Here is a 23,614-nt window from a genome sequence, read left to right as displayed (position 1 = left end):
ATAGACATTTCCAAGCTAGAAGGAATGGGTTATTCACAAAATAACTGAGGCATGAAACATTCAAGTTAAATGCTTACTCGTCCCCAGAGTCAGTAAGTTCACAGTTCCAGGAAGCAAGGGCTCCTCATACTCCACCTAACAGTAAGTGGTATTGCTTGGGGTGATGTGGTTGCTATGTGAGCAAGCTATACTCAAATAACTTATGCATGGATAAAAATGAAGACAAAAATATCTGAAGATGCCAAGGTGAATATATTTTAAATACTGTAATAAGAAGCAAACATAACCCAATAGATAAACAAGTAACATGTATACTTAAAAATAAATAGATAAAAATAATAAAATAAATAGATAAAACATTAAAAAATAAAGTTAGAAAATGTCTATAACAGATAAGGCTGCTATGAACATAGTGGAGCATGTACCCCTGTGGTATGGTGGGGCATTTTTTGGGCATATGCCCAAGAGTGGTATAGCTGGGTCTTCAGGTAGATCTATTTCCAGTTTTCTGAGGAACCTCCAAATTGATCTCCAGACCAGATGTCCCACAATGGAAGAATGGATACAGAAAACGTGTTTCATTTACACAATGAAATACTATTCAGCTATTGAGAACAAGGACATCATGAGTGTCGCAGACAAATGGACGGAACTAGAAAATATCATCCTGAGTGAGGTAACTCAGGCCCAAAGGACATGCACTGTGTGCACTCACTAATAAGTGGATAGAAGCCATAAAGTATAGCACACCTAGATACAACCCACAGAACTCAAGAACGTTAACAAGCAGAAGTGAGGAGCTTTAATCCCACTTGAGAGGGAGAACAAAGAATCACAGAAGGCAGAGGGAGATAGGTGGGAGAGGGTGGAAGAAAGGGGAATATAATCAGGTATGGGGGCAGAGAGAAGTCCAGCAGAATGAATGGAAACAGGCAACCTCCGGGGGTGGGAGGTGGGGAGACCCTCTAGAAAGTACCAGAGAACTTGGGAGGTGAGAGACTCTCAGGACTCAAAGGGAGGGACCTTAGATGAAATACCCAACAGTGGGGGAAGAACTTGTAGAACCCACCTCCAGTAGAAAGACAGGGCTTCAAGTGAAAGGATGGGATTCCCATCCCACAGTCAAAAACTCTGACCCAGAATTGTTCCTGTTTAAAAGAACCACAGGGACAAAAATGAAGACACTGAGGAAAAGGCAGTTCAGTGACCAGCCCAACTTGGGATCCAGCTCAAGGGGAGGCTCCAAGGCCTGACACTATTACTGATGCTATGCTATGCTTACAGACAGGAGCCTAGCATGGCTGTCCTCCGAGAGGGCCAACAAGCAGCTGATTGAGTCAGAGGCAGATACTTACATCCAACCATTGGACTGAAGCTGGGAACCCCAGTGGTTGAACTAGGGAAAAGCTGGAAGAAGCTGAGGAGGGTGACCCCGTAGGAAGATCAGCAGTCTCAACTAACCCGGACCCCTGAGATCTCAGACACTGACACACTAAACAGGCAGCATACATAAGCTGGTCCAAGGCTCCTGACACTTACAGAGCAGAGGACTGCCTGGTCTGGCTTCAGTGGGAAAAGGCACACCTAACCTTAACCCTCTCGAGGCCCAAGGGAGTGGGGAGGCCTGGAGACAGGAGGTGGGGGGTACACATCCTCTGCGAGACAGGGAGAAGAGGAATGGGATGAGGAACTGTGTGAGGGTGGATCTGGAGGGGGGCAATGACTGGGCTGTAAAAAAATAAAAGTAATAAAAAAATTAGAAAATGTCTGCCTAGTCGATATAATATAGCAAATAAGCCTCTATTAGCAAGAGTATTTACAAAACATAGAAAAGAACACAGTTAACTTACTAGAACAAACACAAAGCTATGCAACTACAAACAATAAGAATACAGTCAGATTGGAATTAAAACCATATATACTGAAGTCTGCATAGCAGGCCCAAAAGCTTGCACGCAGTCCTGAGGCAAAAAGCTTCCCAGAAACTTTTCTCCTGGAGCCTTGGCATCCTGTAGCACGAATGCTCCAGATTTGTCCTTGTGATAGTCTGTGTTATATTATAGGTAATGCTACTCATTCAGACAAAATGCCTTTAGTGTTGATAGACAGTGAAAGAAATCAGGCACTGCAGTTTACTGGACAAGAGCTAGAAATCTCAGGGCTAGTTCTACAAAGTAAACCTAGAATTACAGCGGAGTCACTCCCATATGCAGGAATTTACAATGGCCTAGGAAGAAGGAGGGTTGTGGTTTAAGGAGGAACTAGAGTATAGCATTATTCATGAAAAGGTTGGCAAGAGCAGAACCCCCTGGTGCAAGCTTTCACAAGGCTCAGAGGAATCGCATAAATTGTGACTAGGGTATGAAATCCTCACCCGGCTCCTATAATGGTTGCCTTTAGAAAGGACAACCTTTTATCTCAGTTGTAACCACTGCCTAGTTCCTGCTAGTCTTTATGTAAGCATTTCTCTGTTTTGTGTGATAACTTCAATGTACCTTGGCTGATGTGTCACCTAAGGTCTTTGTTTTCTTCTGTAATATAAATCTGAAGCTCACTTTGAGAAATTACACTCAGATACAGCACTCTCTCTGGTGTTCCTGTATGTTTGTACCCCATCAACTCCTTGCGCACCTGAGAACTGGGACCCTGAATTCTCCCACGGGTTGAGGGGCCGACTAAGTCCAGTCTGCGGCAATAACATATATATGTCAACTTCGCATCATTTAAGACATAACTTTTAGGATCTATTTTCTTTGAATAAAGAGGAGTGAGAGCAAAAGGGGGGAAGGATGCACATGCACATACATGTTTAGTGGAAAGCAGACCACAACTTTCAGACACCAATCTCTATCTGTGTTGGGGAAATCAAGCTCAGGTTGCCAGGCTGGGCAACAAGAGCTGTTACCCACTGAGCCACCCACCAGCCCTGAAAACAATTGTAAATGCCAATGTACTAACTTTGATAAGTTATAGGTATGCTCTTTCAAATTATTATTGATAACCTAGTTCATTTTTTAATATTAAACAAGCCCTAAGCATGACCTCTGACCAAGCAATTTGTTGTCTAAAATGTACCTTAAGAAAACAATAGGTCGAGCCGGGCGTGGTGGTGCACACCTTTAATCCCAGTACTCGGGAGGCAGAGGCAGGCGGATTTCTGAGTTCAAGGCCAGCCTGGTCTACAAAGTGAGTTCCAGGACAGCCAGGGCTATACAGAGAAACCCTGTCTCGAAGAAAAAAAAAAAAAAAAAAAAACAGTCACCAAGACAGATTAAAATGTAATTTAAACCATGATCTAAATAGTTTGAAAGCCTCAATCTAAATTTAACAGCAGAAGTATTTGTTATCATTTCTAATATATTTTTATATTCTTGAGTCTATAAAGGGTTGGCAATGTATAACTTTGATGAATGAAGAATTTATGTACACTGTGTTGTTCTGACTATTATGTTAAAATAATGAGCCTACAAGTACATATTCAACAAGATTTATTCAGTCATTTGCTCTCAGTGGAAATCTTCCTAACATTTCCTTTTAGCTTTTATTTTTCATTACTACAGTTTGACTCACCTTAAAATATCAATTTCATTACTTAGTCTTAAGCAGTAATTTTCTTTTTTTTTTTTAAAGATTTATTGATTGATTGATTTCTTTATTATATGTAAGTACACTGCAGCTGTCTTCAGACGCACCAGAAGAGGGCATCAGATCTCATTACGGGTGGCTGTGAGCCACCATGTGGTTGCTGGGATTTGAACTTCGGACCTTCGGAAGAGCAGTCGGGTGCTCTTACCCACTGAGCCATCTCACCAGCCCAAGCAGTAATTTTCTATATCAATTAATTAGTAGCCATTTTTTAATGATTCCCAAACTTTGTCAGTAAACAATATGCCACAAAGTAACATTTCTCTGCCCCATAATTATCACATTTTCGTATATATGGAAAAGATTGAGATTTTTCTTGTTTTATGTTGTGAACAGATCACCCTGGGAATACTCTTCAGCAATGATCAAGCTGGAGAATCTGAGTCACCATACAGGGATCTGTTATTCAAGGCTCTTCCCAAACAAAGCTTTAAAGCAGGGCTTCTCGCCTTTCCTAAATGGTGACCCTTTAATACAGTTCCTCATGTTGTGCTGACTCACAACCATAAAGTTATTTTCGTTGCTACTTCATAACTGTAATTTTGCTACTATTATGAATCATAGTAGTAAATATCTGATATGCAGGATATTCACCGATATGTGACCCACGTACTGACTGGTTTTGTGTCAACTTGACACAATCTAGAGTCATCAGAGAAGAGCGAGCCTCAGTTGAGGAAATGCTTCTATGAGATCCAGCTGTGAGGTATCTTCTCAATTAGTGATTTATGGGAGAGGGTCCAGCCCATTGTGGGTGGTGCCACCCCTGGGCTGCTGATTCTGAATTCTATAAGAAAGCAGGCTAAGCAAGCCCTGCGAAGCAAGTCAGTAAAGCAGCAACCCTCCATGGCCTCTGTATCAGCTCCTGCCTTCAGGTGCCTACCCTGTTTGAGCTCCTGTCTGACTTCTTTCAGTGATGAACAGCAATGTGGAAGTATAAGCTGAATAAACCCTTTCCTCCCCAACTTGCTTTTTGGTCATGGTGTTTCCCTTGCAACAACAGAAACTCTATGTAGGACATTCTCCAAAGGGGTCATGACTCACAGTTTGAGAACTACTGCTTTAGAACCGTCCGCTGCCTTAATGATTTAATATAAGAAACAATAGCCGTTCCCCATCTGGGTATAGGTGTGTGTGGTTGCACATGCTGGCAGGTATGTATGCATGAGCATATAGAAACCAAAGTCAGTGCTAAGTATCTTCCTCAAGCATTCTTCCTCCACCTTAGTTTGTGATAAGATCTCTTAATGAACCTGAAACTTGCTAATTGGCTAGACTAGCTGACCAGCAAGATGGAGAGACCCTCCTACCTCTGGTGGCCTAGCACTGCAACTACAGGCTCATGCTGCCTTGCCCCGCTTGTTACACTGGTGCTGGGGATCTAAATACTCATGCTTGTGTGACAAACACTTCACTGAGTGGACCTTCATCCCAATCTTCAAGATTTGCACATTTTCACACTTCTTTTAAAATAGACTTTTGGGGGGCTGGAGAGATGGCTCGGTGGTTAAAAGTACTGGCTGTTCTTCCAAAGGACACAAATGGAGGGTTAATAACCATCTGCAGCCTCACTTCCAGGGGATCCAATACCCTCTTCAGGCCTCCATGAGCATTGTACACACAAGGTACACAGACAGACATGAAGGCAAAACATCCATATACATTTTTTAAAGTAAAATACATAAAAATTAGAATAGTTTCTCAAACAAAACCTAAATTTATAAACAAAGCAAAATCTAACTAATTTCAATTAAGCAAATTAGAAAACTAGAGTTAAATAGCTCTCACTATTCTCTTTATACAACTCACAAGATTTCTTCAGAATGTGTACTAAACAAATACAATTTTTGAACTATGTCTCAATGAGAAACTCAATGGAAAATTTGCTGCTCACTGCAATGAAATCTTGACTAAACATATTCTTATTTCTACTAGGCTCTGGGCTTAGGCCTCAGCACCACAAAATACCCATTTCTTTCCTGGGTAAGTTGAGAACAGTTTCCAATTTCTATCACACTAATCTAACTTGATTCACAGTCCCTTTCTTTTAACTTCAACACCAACAACAACAGATCCCAAATCATTCATGCTTTATTTTCCTGTCTTCATTCTCCATCATCTGACCCAGTTTTTGCCTTCCTCTTCCATTTTTTTTAAGAAGGTAGTAACTGACAGTGAAACAATAATAATCTAGAATAACCCCCTAGTCTCAAAGCCCATATCTTAACTATAACTACAAAGTCCTTTTTGCCATTTAAAGAAACATGTTCACAGTTTCCATGTATTGGGGGTATGGATATCTTTAAGGTGACCATTAGAATGCCTGGAGCACTCTTTATTAAACTTTGCTCATCTGAAGTCAGAAATCAAACCACAGAGTGTGACACTATGGCTATGATATGAATTTATGGTAATCTCCAATGCTACAGTGTTGGCAGGCAAAGGCCTTCAGGGATACGTAAGTTCATAAGGTGTTTGCTTCATACAACTCAGTTCTGGCAGATATTAAAAATTAATACTGCTGTTCAAAAGCTTGGAGGAGTATGTTTTCTCTTCTACCATGTGAGAGCAGATTTCCCCTTAGCCCTGCCCCTTCTGCCTCAGGGAGATACAGCAAGAAGGAACTCATGAGAACACACTGTTTCCATACTGAACTTATCAGCCTCCAGAATGATAAGATAATAAATTTCTGTTCTTTATAACTTATCCAACCACCAATGGTGTTAAAGTACCATACAATGGATTAATACACCACACTGGCACAACATTAAGATCAAAAGCATCCAGTTTAGCTGTGCAGCAACTGTAGCATAGCATTGCTATCAGTAAAGTCATTTATGTAAGTATTTCCTAGCAAATTCTTAAAATTTGCTAAAGGCAGAATACTAGTCTATCTCTAATGGAGGCTGAGTAAACTTCTTCATGCAAAACAGCACTAACTCTAGACTCTTCTCCCTTTGCTTCACTACTTAGAGTCCCACAATCTTATGCTGAAACAATTTCCCCACAACATTCAAGGATAAGGCCTGGGAAACACAGCAACTGCATGTAACAGAAATAAGAGGAAATTTGCTCAAATGGTCATAGGACAAAAGTAAACTACACAGAGCGAGAGTGCTCTAGCATCATACTAATCGACTAAGACTGTAGGAATCTTCACACTGATTTTGTCAAAGGGAAAAATAACTTTCAATGAACACAACGTCTTTACAGCTCTTCTAAGTGTCTCAGAAAAATTATTAACTTGAAAAAAAATGACCACATGAAATTGATTTCAGTCTTTAGGCAAAAATTTCAAAGACTATCTTTTCAAAATAAAATAATGTTTAGTAGTTCTGGATCCCACAAGTTCTGGATCCCACAAGTTAAGTACAAATAGAATGACCAGGTACCTTTACTGTCCTATCTTTAACTAATATAAAATATTCTTATTATGTCAATCATTTTTTGGGAATAGAAAGATTATATATGTGCCATTTCCATTTAACATTACTTATAGTTGCATTTCAAAGACAAAGCCGGCATTCTTAATCTATATAAATAAATTATTCTCCAAGTAACTCAGATTACCACTGCTTAGTTTCCAGACTGGAAGTGCATATGAGAAACTGATAAATACAAATGAACTTAGCTTGGTTTCTCTAGTAGCCCAGCAAACTGACCAGGCACAGTTCCCGGCAGGTAAGTGGTAATCTAGATAAAGCACTCTTAAAAACATGCTATCTGACCTCAACACTACAAAGCTAAGGTACACTACGAGCAAAAACACAGACATTTATTTCAAGGAAACAGCAGACAACCAAATAAATCCACACACGAGCAAGTAAATGACTTTCAGAAGGGACCTCTGACATTACATAACGTGAAAACTTAGTTTATGCCTCTAAATACTAGAAAGTCCATGAAGCAAGCATCAATATCTAGCTACTTGAACTGAAGAGAGAAACACAGAAACCCAAGTGGATGTGTTCAAAAAAAGGCAACACACTAACTAACCCAACTCCCTAGAAAATGCCTTAATCCTTATAATGGCCCAATTATCTCATAAAGACCCTACCTCCCAGGGATACCATAACAACAACCAAATTTCCACAAAGCTTAGTGTGATGGTTTGTATATTCTTGGCCAGGGAGTGGCACCATTTGGAGGTGTGGCCATGTTGGAATAGGTGTGACCTGGTTGGAGTAGGTGTGTCACTGTAGGTGTGGGCTTAAGATCCTCACCCTAGTGGCCTGGAAGTCAGTCTTCCACTAGCAGCCTTTGGATGAAGACATAGAACTCTCAGCTCCTCCTGCGCCATGCCTGCCTGGATACTGCCATGATCTCACCTTGATGATAATGGACTGAACCTCTGAGACTGTAAGCCAGCCCCAAGTAAATGTTGTTTTTATAAGACTTGCCTTGGTCACAGTGTCTGTTCACAGCAGTAAAACCCTAACTAAGACACTTAGCAAAAGTCAGTCAATAAAATGTTACACTATTTAGTGTAGATTCATACACTTTGTTAACAGGTTTGAAATGAAAGATTCCACACCATACATGAAAATAAAGATCCTATCTAATGTTATCTCCTAGAACACACATGAGCAGATTGTCAGGAATAGATCTGATAATTTCAGCCATTTTTCTCAAGAAATAGATCTGGATAAACCTAAAAAGTTAACAAAGAAATAAACCATAAAATTTAGACATAGCAATTTCCAGTATTACCTATAACTGTTTTTATAATACCTTAACTTCTGTAAAGTAAGTGACAGACAAAACTCTAGACCATTTCATTCGGAGCATCACACCTTTTTGATGAATGCCCTAAAATAAATTAGCTACAAGATGTATGTGTGGATAACTAACTTGAATTTGGGATGTGTTTTGTTTGGGTTTTTTGTTTTATTTTTTGTCTTTTGGCTGTTGTTTTTAGTTCAGTCATTTAAAACACAGGTTCTAGTAAATGACTTTGCTGGGTATAATTTTCAGGAATTATTTTCGAAAGCGAAAATGAATTTGTGTTTATTTTACCATAATCAAAATAGAAAAAAAAAATCTGAATCGTTATTCCCAAACTCTATTCAGCTGTGATCATAAATCCTAGCTGTGAGCATAAAAACATAGTCTTATACTTATATATAACAGAACATCTTCTATTCATCAAAAACTATCTGAAGTTCCTATCACATAAATTAAAATCAATGAATAAATCCAGGTCCTATTTTACTAAACACATCTCTCAAAGGATCATATCTGTTTTTCACCTAACACTAACATGCCAAATTCTGTAAATAAAATCATAAATTGACACTGGAGCCTTCTAACTTAAACCTAAGCTAATTTCACCTTACCAAACTCAAGAGTGATTTAAAAAAAAAAAAGTTTCGTACTGTATTTTCTTCTTACAAAGTATGGAGCACAAAAGCTATGAGAGCAACACACCTACACACCTGTACAATACTACAGATGTAGGGCTGCGCCTACCTACCCCACCTACACCATATGATACTCAGGGCTGAACCTACCCACCTACACAACAGCATAGGGTCTCAGGGCTGCTCCTAACCACATGTACAGTATTACAGAGATTAAAGGCTGAACCTGAACAATATTACAGAGACTCAAGGTTGCACTTCATTAACAAGCTGATGCCATTTAAAAGGAACAAAGAGCAAATAACCCATAGTTATGGGTACTGCATCTATACACTCAAGACATATTTTAACAAGTTTTTTAATAACAATATTTATTTAAAAATTGCATATGATACAAGCTACAATGGAAAGATATTGAGTAATAGCTTCAGCATACAAACAGAAGTAAGGAAATGCCACGAAGAAGCAAGAAATGAAAATTTTCCCTAATTACTAGTTTGAAGACCCTGTTACTAAATAACTTAATTTCAAGTATAAGTGTTCCAGTAAAGGATGATAATGATACAGCTTCCATAGCGTTATTAGTCAGTCATATGAATAAAACATGGAAGTACTACTATAACTGTGAAATGAATGGAAAACAGTGGACTAGTTTTGTGTGTCAACTCGACACAAGTTAGAGTCATCAGAGAGGAAGGAAGGAGCCTCAGTTGCAGAAATGCATCCATGAGCTCCATCTCTAAGGCATTTTCTCAATTAGTGATCAATGGAGAGCGGCCCAGCCCATTGTGGGTGGTGCCGTTCCTGGACTGATGGTCCTGGGTTCTATAAAAATGAAGGCTGAGCAGGTCTTATAAAACAACCCAGTAAGCAGCACATGGCCTCTGCATCAGCTTCTGCCTCCAGGTTCCTGCCCTGCTTAGATTCCTGTCCTGATTTCCTCCACTGATGACTATAACGTGAAAGAGTAAACAGAATCAACCATTTCCTCCCCAACTTGCTTTTGTTCGTGTTTTTCATCACAGCAATAGAAAACTAAGACAAATGCATATACTAATCCTTGAAATAATTTTTATCTGTGTTTAGTGACTACTACAGATAAATTTTGCTGCACAAAAATTGAGAATCATTTTTTTCTAGCTGACACTAGAATTTTTACAAAGCTATGTAAGAACACACTATGAAAACAACACTCGCCACTCCAGCCAGGGAAACTGATCAGTGCCTTCCTCAGCCATCATCTGGGAAGCTTCCCCCTACAGCTGACTGGGAACAAATACAGAGTCACAGCCAGACATAATGGAGACTGAGATACCTTGGAACACTCAGCCCTAGAGAGAACATCTCCAATAAATCTCTGTAGTCAGGGCTCGGAAACTCTGCACAAGAGCCAAGAGTGTAAGAGCCATAAGGAACAGAAGACACCAATGAGACAAAGCCAAGCCAACAGAATCAAAGCACACATGAACTCAGAGAGATGTATGGCCTGCCCTGCATGCGTCTATACCAGATACAGTCCTAGAGCTGAAGAAGTAGACACATGACCCCATCCCTAAGCCAGAAGCTGTCTCCAATTGATAAAAACTTGCAAATGTAAAGTTTTCTCCAAGGGGAAACAAACTATTCTTAAGGATAGACTGCAGCCCAGCAGTAGATGGCCCAAAGATAACGAAATCAATGGCATCTTTGTAAGTCTTTGTCTCATAATGTCATGTCAGGACTTTTCCTTTCTTTTTCTAAATTTTATCTTTTTTTTATCTTCTTAATTTTGTCTAGATATTTTTCTCTCTTTACCCTGTAGGCACTTTGTGAATATATTATGGCTTCTAGTCCTGAATGTGTGAACAAGTGGATCTCTGCAGCCATACTTTTTTCTTGTGCCTTTTCTTGGACTCTTTTTTTTTTTTCCTTTTTCCTATTCCAATGTGTTAGTTTTCTTTTCATCTTATTTTATTTTATCATTATGCGTCAGAATCCTGTTTGTTTTTAATGAGAAATGCAAGGATGAGAGTCTAGATAGGATGGGTGGTGGGGAAGGACTGGGAGGAGGAGAGGGAAACCTTACATATCAGGATATATGATATAAAGGAAAAAAAATCTATTTTCAAAGAAAAGGAAAAAAACAAACAATAATTTAGAAAAAAGGAGAACATGACAAACAAAAACAAATTTATAATAATGCTTCCTAGGAAACTATGGCTTCCACTGACTAATAAAAAGGCACAGTATGAGAGCTGTTGAGAGCACACTAGCCATGTGGTCTGTAGGCCACCCTGGTCTCACAGCTGCTGTCTACTGAAGGAAATCTTGTTACGTTATACAAAGAGGCAAATACATGAGAAATGTTCTGTGTACAGATCTAGTCTGCTGTTAAGTCTACACAGTGCATAGAATCTTCTCCATCCCCTGACTTTTCTAAAACATCACTTACCCTTGTGAAGTCTCTAGTCTCTTACTCTGCTGACATGCAGCACTATCTGATATTATATAGAGACAGAGATAGTGTTATTTATTTTGTAAATAAAGTGGTGGTGGAAGACTTTAAGGACAGGACTGATGCACACATGAACTCACAGAGACCGTGAAAAGTCCTGTATATGTTCAAACCAGAGAAAAGTCCCAGACCTGAGACGTGAAGTGGACTCAACACTTCCCCTGAACAAGCACACTTTCACTTGATGCCTGCTGGGGGAAGAACAAACAGATTCTCCAATGGAGTGTCACTCCAGAGCAGAGCGAGAGCCTGGGGCCAGGAGTAGCTGGTAAACACCAAACAGATGGCATTGCTATTTTATTTTTGTTTCATTTTAGTACTTTGTTTTCTCTCTGTTTTTTTTCCTTTTTGTTTTAATTTTCATTTTTTGAGAGAGGAAAATATGAACTTCGTAAGTAGGGAAGTAAAGTGGGAAGGACGTAGAGGGAGGGGAAAGAATATGATCAAAAGTTCTAAGAAAAAATATGTGAAAGAAAAACAGCACAAATGATAAATTAATGATTTACATGCATTACACATATATACAGTGAACTATTTTTAAATGTTTTAATGTTTTAAATTGAAATAGAATTGCATCACTGTCCCTTTCTTTCCTCCCTCCAGGCCCTCCCATTTACCCTCCCTACCTCTCCTACCATGCTCCCCCAATTCTCAAATTGATAACTCCTATTTCTTTGATTATTATCATTACTACATGTGTGTTATGTGTATATATATGTGTGTATGTATCTATATAAACACACATATATATACATATATATGTATATAACACGAGTCCACATAAAAATCAAGCAGGTGATACACATAAGAATAAATTTTAAAATTTTTAAATTAAGAAAAAATGAACCTTTAAAAAAGAAGCACTCAGCTTATCCCAGCACTTGAGGGGTAGAGGCAGGTAGATTTCTGAGTTCGAGGCCAGCCTGGTCTACAGAGTGAGTTCAGGACAGCCAGGGATACACAGAGAAACCCTGCCTCGAAAAATAAATAAATAAATAAATAAATAAATAAATAACTCAAATATCACTCACTGCTTAAAAATATTAACTTTTGATATACTATATTCAAGCAAAATAAATAGTATATTGCCAAGATGAGTCTAACCGATGTCTATATTTAAGCATCACACAAGTTAAAGCATGATTTGGAAAGATATTTCTCTGATCAGTAAAAATATAATATAAACATTAGAGCAGTGATTCTCAACCTTCCTCTAATACAGTTCCTCATGTTGTGGTAACCCTCCAACCATAAAATTATTTCCTTATGACTTCATAACTGTACTTTTGCTACTTTTATGAATTGTAATGTACATTTCTGATACGTGAACCCAAAGGGATCATGACTCACAGGTTGAGAACCACTGAATGAGACGAAGATTTTGCAACTAAAATACCAAAACCAGAAAACCTCAGAGAGAACATGTCTCAAGTTACTTTGTCATAACCACTCAATCAAGAGTAAGCACACTGTTGATATCTAAGATATACATAATCAAAGACCTGAATCTATAAAAGATTAAATATCGCCACAAGTTTTCACTTCTTAAAAATTACTGGGTACCCAATGACAACAACAAACCCACAAAGGCTCATCAGAACCCAGGTGTTGGCCTTTTCTCTGTGTACTCACTAGCTATTCATCTATCCCCTGAAAAATTATGGAACTTGAAGCTTGTTAGCCAGCAAAATCATGAACTCTAAACTCTTGAATTTCAAGGACCTATTTTAAATATCCAAGAAACAAATGAACAAAGACATCTAGACATCACATCAACGTGGGATTTATCACCTAATAAGCAGCCTTTCTTCGGATAGTTCCTCCAAAGAAATCACAACAAAACCTATACACAAGTGTTCACAGCCACTCTATTATTCATAATCACCAAAAGCTAGAAAGAACTCAAATTCTCCTTCAATCAGTGACTCAAAAGATAATCCCCATGACAGCACCGAGTGTATTCTAACATACCCAACAATTTGAATAAATCTCAAAAGTATTTAACGCTGGAGATGAGAAGCCAGCCTCAAAAGGTTCTGGACTTTGACTCCACTTACGTGTCTTTATTACTCGACAAAACTATAATGATAGAAAAATTCTGGTGGCTGCCAGGTTAGCAGAAAGGGGTAGTCCCATTCATCAAGTGATGATAGGCATGTTTTCAAGACCGGTCAGCGTGTTTTGTATCATGACATGATCACAGCTACTCAAATGTTTATGTGTTAAAATATATACACACCTGTTCATCAAAAAAGCCAATTTTACTGTATGATCATTTCTAAAGTAAACAGCATTTTCAAAGAGTCTAATTTTACTCAACCTTTCTGAAGAGAGACATTGCTTATTACAATGTTATAAACAGCCATTTTAAACATTTTTACTAGTACTTGTTGATCGTGGTAACAAATGTCAGCAAATCAACTGAGTTAAACTGCCAAACTTCTACCAATTTTTAATCGTAAAAGGACTTACCAAGTTCATTGAGACTCTGAGCAGCTTTTGTTATCTCTCTACTCCCTCCTTGCAGTTGTCCCTGGAGCCTCTTACTGAGATATAAGATGCGAATTATTCTCCGAAGCAAATCACAGGCAACCTAGTCAAGTAACACAGTATTAAGAAAGTACAGTAGCTCTATGAAGTTTCACTGTGAAGCTTTCCATTCTTTCTAGATGTGAAAAGATTTGTTCAGCCTTTCTGTTTCCCAATGGATATCACCAAATAACTACGTATCTATTAAAAAGAACATCCACAATTTCACATTTAACCTTTACAACAAACCTCAAGTTATTCCAAATGGAGTAAATTTGAGATTGAGATACTATGAGGCCAAAGATTCTTTCAACCCTGCTCTAAACCAATGGCTAGCCATTGTCAAATGCAAAGGTTCAAAAAGTTCCAATGCTAAGACCATACTTCTGTGCACTCAGATGAGAGCTGTGGGGTGGTGCCCATGCATCAGGTCTGCTTGTTAGCATCCCCAGACCATGACTTGGCTGTGCCTGGCTTCCCTACTACGCCTCCATTCTAGTTTCTCTTTCCTGAATGTCTAAGGAGAATAGTCTTTAAAACTCTCAATTTCACTAGTCCTTAAAGGATAAATTATGTTTATCTGCTTGAATTTTCTTAATAGATTTTATCGATAAATTATTAAAAAAATAGTTTAACAAAAATAACAAAACTATCACTTTTATGTCACCTCCTAGTTCTTTTTCTTTCCAAATGTAACTGAAGTTTTTTGTTTTTTGTTTTTTTAAAAAAAAAAAAACTTCCAATGTGTGTGCATGCTCTAGAGCAGAAACTGGATGTAGTCGTTGCCGTGAGGAGAGTAAAGGGAAAACCAGACTGAGGTTGATGTTGTCCTCCACAGTGACAACAAAGCAGAGACGATCTATTGATCTATACTGCTCATCACTACCATCTTTGAATAGACCCAAGACTACATGAAAAACAAGGGCTTTTACTAAGAAAACCCTAAACAGTTCACTAAAAAGGAAACACTCCAGGGGCTAGGGAAAATAACAGTTAAATGCTTGGAGTACAACCCGAAGGCCTGAGTCTGGATCCCCTATCACCATCAATTCATAAAAATCTGGGTACCAGCAGTGTGGGAGTTAAGTGGAGTCAGAAGGACTCCTAGGGATTTCTGGTTCTTGCTAAAGGGTTGAGCTCCAAGAACAGTGAGATCCCATCTCAAGAAAATATGGCAGAAAGGGATTGAGAAAGGCACTCGACGCCCCTAGCCTCATATGCACATACATACATGTGCAAATATCTGCACATATACACGCAAAAAATTAAAAGCTCCAAGAAAACAACATCACTAATCATCCAGGTATAACAGTCTTTTATAGGTAAATATAAAACATACTACAGCCACCCCTGCCACACTCATACACTCACATAGCACACACACAGAAAACATACATAGTCAGAGGCACTCAAATAGTAAACACGTTTGCTTAACTGCTTCTCACAGTAACTACATAATAAGAATTTTCATCTAGAAATTAAATGTTAGGACATATCTATCATTATTGCTTAATTAATTCATTGGTGACAAGATCTCACTATGTAGCTCTGGTTGGCCTGATGTTGGCTAGGTAGACCAGTTTGGCCTTAAACTCAAAGAAATCTACCTATCTTCTGCTTCCTGAGTGCTGGGATTATGGCATGCACCATAACAGCCGGCTGAAATCTCCATCTTTTATTTAAATGTTATTTTCTAAATATATAACAAAAGCAAAATATAACATTCAAAACATAAAAAGCAACTCTGTGCTCTCAACTAAACAACGAAAACAACCACAATGACCAGTCCCTCAATTAACAAAATTGTTTTGCTTTTTTTAAATGTATTTATCAGTTTTAGGGATGGTAGCAGTCCTACCTGACCGGAAGCATACTATGTAACACAAGCTGGATGCAACTCTTCAAGCCCTGCCTCTACCTTTTAAGCGCTAGAATCCAGGAAGAAATTCCCTCTACCTAGGATTGTGCCACAGAGCCTGGCAGAACTGGCATGTTTTGATGAACAATGTGGCATCTAGTATCGTTCACAACCATTCTTAGACACCCCAGGGGATAGGGAAAATAACAGTTAAATGCTTGGCACATTCACAGGGAAAATATCAAGCATTACTCTAAATCACCAAAAACTATCCATCAAAAATTACTCAGTCCTGCCCTGTGAAGGTAATGCCTTCAAACATAAGTTTCAAGTTCCATTCAAATGCTTTATTCTTAATAATCTTATTCACTGCCTACCACATAACAAGCTCCATTCCTGCAAGGTCTGCCTCAAGACAATTCACATCACATACAAACTTGCACAATGGTCTCTCAATAAAATCTACATCAGACATTTATCTTCTTAAAAATAGTTTTCAATACCTGCCCCTTTTAAAAAATAAACTTTGGTGCCTGTGCACTTAGAAATTAGTTACTTTCCAATAGCATCGATAGAAATCCTCACTCAACAAGTCCTAGCCACCTTCAAAGCCAGTATTTCTCACCATTTCCCAACATACATCCCTCCCTAAAGTCACCTTCCTATCCTTGTATTTTAGACTTTCACTAATCATACGCCATTGCAAGCCACACTCACAGACTTGCAGCTAAATGCACTTAGAACCACCACACAGAAGAAACAGAACATCAGCTCTCACACACACTGCTGCATGACCATTCATCTCTGCTCTCTCCACCTGAGAGGAATTACTAGTCTCTTTTATGGTGATGGGCATAGTAAAGCCTTTGTATCTGGCTTTGAGCGAAATGTTTTAGCAAACCCTTTGCTGTTTTTGGGTCAATCAGTAGAGGCTAAATGTTATGAGACTGTTTGAACCTTGAAGAAGGTCTCTCTCTCTCTCTCTGAAAGGTCTGGACTTGGCGCTACATGAGAGCATGCAGCTGCATTTATTTTGGTCCTATGACACTCCTGGCAAACCTGGAGTTCTTAATTTTGATTATAGCTAGCCATGGTCAAAAGGGTCTGAGATTGGTGTAGATTGTCTGCTCTGATGAGCAGCAAAGGACAAGATAACTTAGGTAGCTGGAACCTTTCCCATCCCCAATTAACCTTGTATGGTGTTTGAATACAGTAACTGGAGTGAGTTAGCTGGGTTATCAGCCCTGCCTAAGAGGATGTATCCATCTGCTCCTTCAGAAAACTGAAGGCTTAGCATCTTAGTGAGTTTCTCTTTCTACTGCAGTACCCACGACCAACATCAATCAATAAACTTGGTTATCTTTATCCATGGATTTGTTACTGAAGTAAATCAATCTCTCCCTCCCCTACAAAAAGAAATAGAATTCCAAAAAGGCAGGGTTTCTTCACATCCACTAATGACAGCCAGTGGAGAGAGGGCATTGTTAATTTTGTGGGGTTACTTTTTCCATTATGAAAACATGTGCTTGACCATCATGAGAGGCTCTAGATTCACCATAGCTTTACGCCTTATTGATGCCCAAATGGAACAATTTGGCTAGTTAAAACCTCTAAGAGCAAGCAACTGTATCACTCTGCCTAAACCCAGGAGACTTTCAACTCGTGATCTATAACTCTGAGCTGAAGTGAACTAACTAGTCCCCAAGAATATTTCTGAATTGACTCTGAAGATCCTTTGTCAGACCTGGCAGCTATGGTATCTGGTGTAAATGTTTCAAGATCATTTTATATATTTTATTTATTTCCTTCTTCCAACCTAAAATCAAAGATTTCTCAAAGAGACCTTCGTCTCTTTTAAGAAGCAGCAGAATGTCAAGATCACTCTGGGACGAGGCTTGCTCATTGCTGAACTTTTTCCAGAGACATGGCAGCAAATGTCAGAACTAAAATATTCATTTGATTCATTCTAGAATACAAATAAAACATTCTCAGATTAAAACTGTGCATATACATGCATACAAAATGTACATATATAAGGCTTATGGTATTTTAAAATTAAGTTAAAATATCTCAACTTCATACTGATACTTTGCAATTCAATTCAGGGCCAAAAGTACATAGTGTTTAACCTATCTTGTATCTTAAGACATAGAATGCTATGGCTCTTAAGGACACAGGAAATAGTACATTAGAATAACATAAACTAATTCATTTGTTTGGTTACACACACACAAAAAAAGTAGTACTTAATTAACAAAATCATTTGTATCATTCATACCATATAAAGAGCGACTACTAAATGTGCCTAAATTTTACATATACTCTCATCACATCTTTCACAGTTAAATTCTATTTCTTTGACAAACCATATAGTTGTTATTTCTTATACTTTATAGCCCTTTTTAAACTTAATTCTATGCTTATTACAAGTCTTTACAAACTAACCATCAAGAAACTAGATATGAAAAGAACAAATACTCCCATTTTAAAAATGAGGTACATGTATAAGCAGATCATTCTCAAAAGAGGAAACTCAAATGGCTGAGAAACATTTTTTAAAAATGTTCGACATCCTTAACCATCAGGGAAATGCAAATCAAAACTACTTTGCGATTCCATCTTACACCTGTCAGAATAACTAAGATCAATAACACAGGAGACAGCTCATGCTGGGAAGGGTAGGGAGCAGGGGAGCCCTCCTCCATTGCTGGTGGGAACGCAAACTTGTACAGCTACACTGAAAATCAATATGGCAGTTCCTCAGAAATTTGGGAATCAATCCACCTCAAGACCCAGCTATCCTACTTTTGGACAGATACCCAAAGAATGTTCCATTCTACCAGAAAAACACTTGCCCAACCAAGTACATAACAGCTTTATCCATAATAGCCAGAAACTGGAAACAACCTAGATGCCCTTCAACTTAAGGATGGATAAAGAAAATGTGGTACATCTACACAATGAAGTATTACTCTGCTGTTAAAAAAACAATGGCATGATGAAATTTGCAGGCAAATAGATGGAACTAGAACGAATTCATCCTGTACCACTGGTGGCAGCACATGCCTTTAATCCCAGCACTTGGGAAGCAGAGGCAGGTGGATTTCTGAGTTCGAGGCCAGCCTGGTCTACTGAGTGAGTTCCAGGACAGCCAGGGCTATACAAAGAAACCCTGCCTCAAAAAACAAAAACAAAATAATAATAATAATTAGCAGGGCCTGGAGAGATGACTCAGTGGCTAAGAGTCCTGAGTTCACTTCCCATCAACCACATGGTGGCTCACAACCATTTTTAATGGGACTTGGTGACCTCTTCTGGTGTGTCTGAAGACAGCTACAGTGCACCCATAAATACAAAAAACAAAACAAGCAAACAAACAAAGAAACAAAAATCCTGCGTGAGGTAGCACAGACCCAGAAAGAACAAGAGGGAATAGCTGTTAAGTAAAGGACAACCTACAGACTCAGAGAGACGAAGTAACAAGAGGTCAGGGGTCTACATGGATCTTCCTGGGAAGGAGAAATAGAACAGATTTTGACAGTGGAGATGGAATCAGGCACGGGGAGCAGGAGGGAGAGGGAGGTAGTACTGGGAAAGATGACTAGAATTGCAAGTAGACAGAGTGAGTGATGTAAAACATAGTAGTACAATGGAACCCCTCTGGAATCCACAGAAATGGCCCTAGCAAAGTCTCTTTGTAATGGAGGGTACAGAGCTTGAACTTCTGTAATCAGGCAAGGAAGTCAATGAAACGATTCCTAATGATATTCTGCTATAGATCCGTGCACAATTGTCATCAAAAGTGTCATCTAGCAACTGATAGGAGTAGACATAGAGATCCACAGCCAAACACTAGATCCAAAGGCAAACACCCAGCAGAAGAGGAAGAGGAAGGACTGTAGGAGCCAGAAGATGGAGGACTCCATGAGAACAGGCTCACAGAATCATCTGGGCAGGGATCACAGAGACTTAAGTGACAATCATGGACCCTGAATGACTCTCTTACCTGAGCTTAGGACCCTTTTTCTCCTGAGTTGGCACACCTAGCTGTAATACGAGTGTTTATGCCCAGTCTTATTTTAGTATATATCCCTGGGAGGCAAGCTCGTTTTTTGTCTATTTGTTTGTTTGATTGGTTGTTGTTGTTTAAAGGAGAACAAAATAGGAGTTGATCTAAGGGAGAGGGGATGTAGGGGGAGGTCCTGGGATGGGTGGAGGGAGAGGAAACTGCACTTGGGATGTAATGAATAAGAAAGTCTTTACACTGGTATTTGTCTAGTCATTTTGGTTGAGTGAAGTAGTATAAAGAGAATCTCTTATGTAGTGTATGGACACATCACCTGTCAATAAAAACCCTATGGCCAATAAGCTGAGGCAGGATTAGAAGATGGGACATCCAGCAGAAAGAGAGGATTCTTGGAACTAGTCAGATGCAGTAGATTTACCCCAAATGCTGAAAGAGACACTTGCATGAAACTTAGGTGAGATAACCAATCATGTGGCAGGAGCTAGTCAGGGAACACAAGATCAAGCTTTTGGCCTAGGCATTTATTCATGATATATTAAGTCTCAGAGTCATTATTTTGGAGAACAAAGAAGCCGGGTGGAAAAGCCTATGGTTATAAAGTAGTTTGTCATGGGAACCACATTCTCTGCTATCTTTTATGCTGATATGAGTCTTTACATTTGAAAAGCAGTTCAACTGACATATCAATTATCTATTAGTCCTTAAGAAACCAGCACAAAACTCTGTGGTTAAAAATTATTTCACACTCTGTAGCTTGCCAATTAGGGAAGAATTAGTGTTGTGTCATGTGGGATCACCACTCACTCCACTGTACTGAGCTAACAGCGAGGTTGGTCTGACAGAAGAAGATACATCACTGATGCATCAGGTGCAGCTGTGCCTCCAGACTTGTTAGAGCCACATAGCTAGTTGCGCTTCCTTGGAGCATAATGGTCCTAAGGTAGTCACACTTCTTATATAGATGTTAGCTTTTACAGAGCAGAAACCAAAGCCGCTGCAACCCTAAAATATAAGCCTCAAACTAGCTCTCATAGTACCAGAAGGTGGCACACAAACTTCCAAAGGAAAGAGACAACCAACAGGTCTACCCAGCTATGATACATATGAACCACATCTACATCAATGAATACCGACATAGCACAATAGCCCTACAGATGGAGTAGCACACAAACCATGGTGGTAATCAACAGCTCTCTATTGAATTTAAGACCTGCTAAACAAGAAAGATACCCAGCTAACTACTCGGGTGCTAGTGAAATCATAGTTATTGGAGGAGAATCTACAACCCTTAATTCATTAAACCAGCATGATCTCTGACAACAGTCTATAAACAATTGTCTTTATAACCACACCTAAGTGTAGACTTCACCCCTCACCAAGAAAACTTTTCTGAGCAGCAGATGGAAATGAATACAGAAAGAAAACTACAACGAATGAAAATGCAGTTGTAAACCCAGTCCCAGTGGACACATTTACAAAGCACTCCGATACCTAAGGCTGGGAACACTGCGGAAGAGGGGGCAGAGACATGGTAAGAGCCAGTGGATCAGGGAGTTTGCTGTGAGACTGTGTCTCCTAGTAACATCATAAGCTATGCCCATAAGGTCTTACTAACTTTACTATCCAAACATGAGCTGAACAAGAATGACATCAATGAACATGCCAAATTAGAGAAGGAAAAGCCCACAAGGACTCAACTCTACACAAAGAGCTAGAGGCAACTGAGGAAAGCTGGGAGCAGGAGAGGTGCTCTTCCCCAGAGAAGAGCAAGCAACTGATTGTCCAGTGCCAAACGGTCAGCTCCAAACACATACATAAGTGACATTGTATGGTCACAACAGGTGATATTTAGGGATGTGTGTGTGTGTGTGTGTATGTGTGTGTGTGTATGAATATATAAATGCATGCAATAACAATGAAAAGAGAGGCTATTCATTTGAAGGTAAACAGGTGTATATGGGATGCTTGGAGAAAGGAAACAGAAGGGAGAAATGTTGTACTTAAATTATAACTCAAAAAATAAACAACAACCAAAAAGTAAGCTGCAACTAGCACCAATTCTCTTACATCATGGGTGTTTTGTGGCCTCCTATCCTAATCATTTTATATGTTATCAGATCATTTACTAGCTTGACATTTCTATTCTATTACTTTCTCCTTCCCTTCATGATACATTCACTTGTTCAGAGGATAATTATAAAGCCAGTAAAGTTATACTCTATAACAAATGAAGATAAAATAGAACTATAGCACCATTGGTAGACAGCTTGCCTAGAATGCACAAGGCCAGGGGTTCAATCCCCAGCAATGCATAAAACCAAACAAAGCAGTATGTGAGAACTGGAGGCTGGAGGGGTTCAAAGGCACACTCAGCTACATAGTAAGTTTCAGGTCAACTTGGGCTCTATGAGACTGTACCTCAAAAAAAAAAAGTAGATAAAATATTTGATATCAAGTAAAACCAAATAAAATTTTTTCTTATATACTTTTAAAATTAAAAACAACATTTAATAGCTAAACCATGTAAGATTTTAAATTTTTAAAACTGAAATAAGTAACTCAAAATTATTTTTAAAATTTATGACGGATATATGAATTGCATCAACAAACCCTATTATATATTTTAAAACATACAGGTAGTTTTAAAAACATATAAATAGGCTGGGCAGTGGTGGCACATGCCTTTAATCCCAGCACTTGGGAGGCAAAGGCAAGCGGATTTCTGAGTTGGAGGCCAGCCTGGTCTACAGAGTGAGTTCCAGGACAGCCAGGGCTACCCTGTCTTGGGAAAAAACAAACAAACAAACAAACATACATACATATGTTGAAAGACTTAAACCTTAAATTTTGATTGACTCTTTAAGATTTAAATGTTCCATGTAAAAGGTTATAAGCTCTTCAAACTTTTTCTGAAAAAAACTAAAGCAATTCATAAGAAAACAATATTACTAAAATGAATTAAGATAAAGATAATCCTAGGGGTGCTAATTAAATTCAACTGATGTATTCATGTATATAAATGAAGCCAGAACCTTCTACTTTAGGAAAGAAAAGGCTTTCTGGGAAGAGACTGAAATGGAAGTGGGGGCAGGAGAGAAAGGTATAAAAAGATACTTTCTTCTAATTGGTGACATAATCATAGGGATTTTATTTTCAAGGCAAAAAATCCTTCATAGCTACTTCCTTCTTGCTTTCCTACCCCACATTTACTTTAACTAACTTGGAACTCAAGCAAGAGACAGGTTAAACAAGAACACCAGCTTCCCCAGTGTTTAAAATATAAACATAGCAAACAGAATAACAATGACTAAGAGGCTAAGCTCAGGAGTAGCCCCCAGGACGCAGAACAATCTAAAAGGCAACGCATTTCTAAGACAAACTTCCTTAGCACAGGCCTTGCTGAGGCGAGGCTTGCTGTGCGGGCTTTTCAAGCATCTCTACCTACTTCCCTTCCTTCCTCACAGTGATCTAGAGCTACCTGTACCATCCAACCATCACTTGGGCACCCAGTATTTTATCTGTGTGGACTGTGTCCATACTCTGAACTGTGTTTGTTTCTTCTTTTTCCGGCCGTTAGACACACCCTTTACTGTTCCTCATGCTAAGGGAAATATTCCCAACTTTACAAAGAACTTTATACTTGGGTGACCAATTGCTAACAGGGGACAATTTAATTTATAGAGTCTTAAGAAGAAAGCTGA

The 23,614-nt window shown here is 38.8% G+C and overlaps 1 protein-coding gene across 4 annotated transcripts in view; it reads right to left on the bottom strand.

Annotated features, from left to right (window-relative positions):
• Positions 1–23,614, bottom strand: part of Cog5 (component of oligomeric golgi complex 5) — a 282,812-nt gene that overhangs the window by 237,886 nt on the left and 21,312 nt on the right. For all 4 annotated transcript variants that reach the window (XM_011243868.3, XM_006515084.4, XM_006515083.2 and 1 more), the window contains exon 6: positions 13,972–14,092. In XM_011243868.3, coding sequence (XP_011242170.1) covers positions 13,972–14,092 — 121 coding nt within the window. The remainder of the gene's footprint in view (positions 1–13,971; positions 14,093–23,614) is intronic.

Source organism: Mus musculus, chromosome 12, assembly GCF_000001635.26.
Source record: "Mus musculus strain C57BL/6J chromosome 12, GRCm38.p6 C57BL/6J".
NCBI lineage: Eukaryota > Metazoa > Chordata > Mammalia > Rodentia > Muridae > Mus > Mus musculus.
Note: the sequence above shows the minus strand (reverse complement) of the source record. Positions and strands in the feature narration are given on the sequence as shown.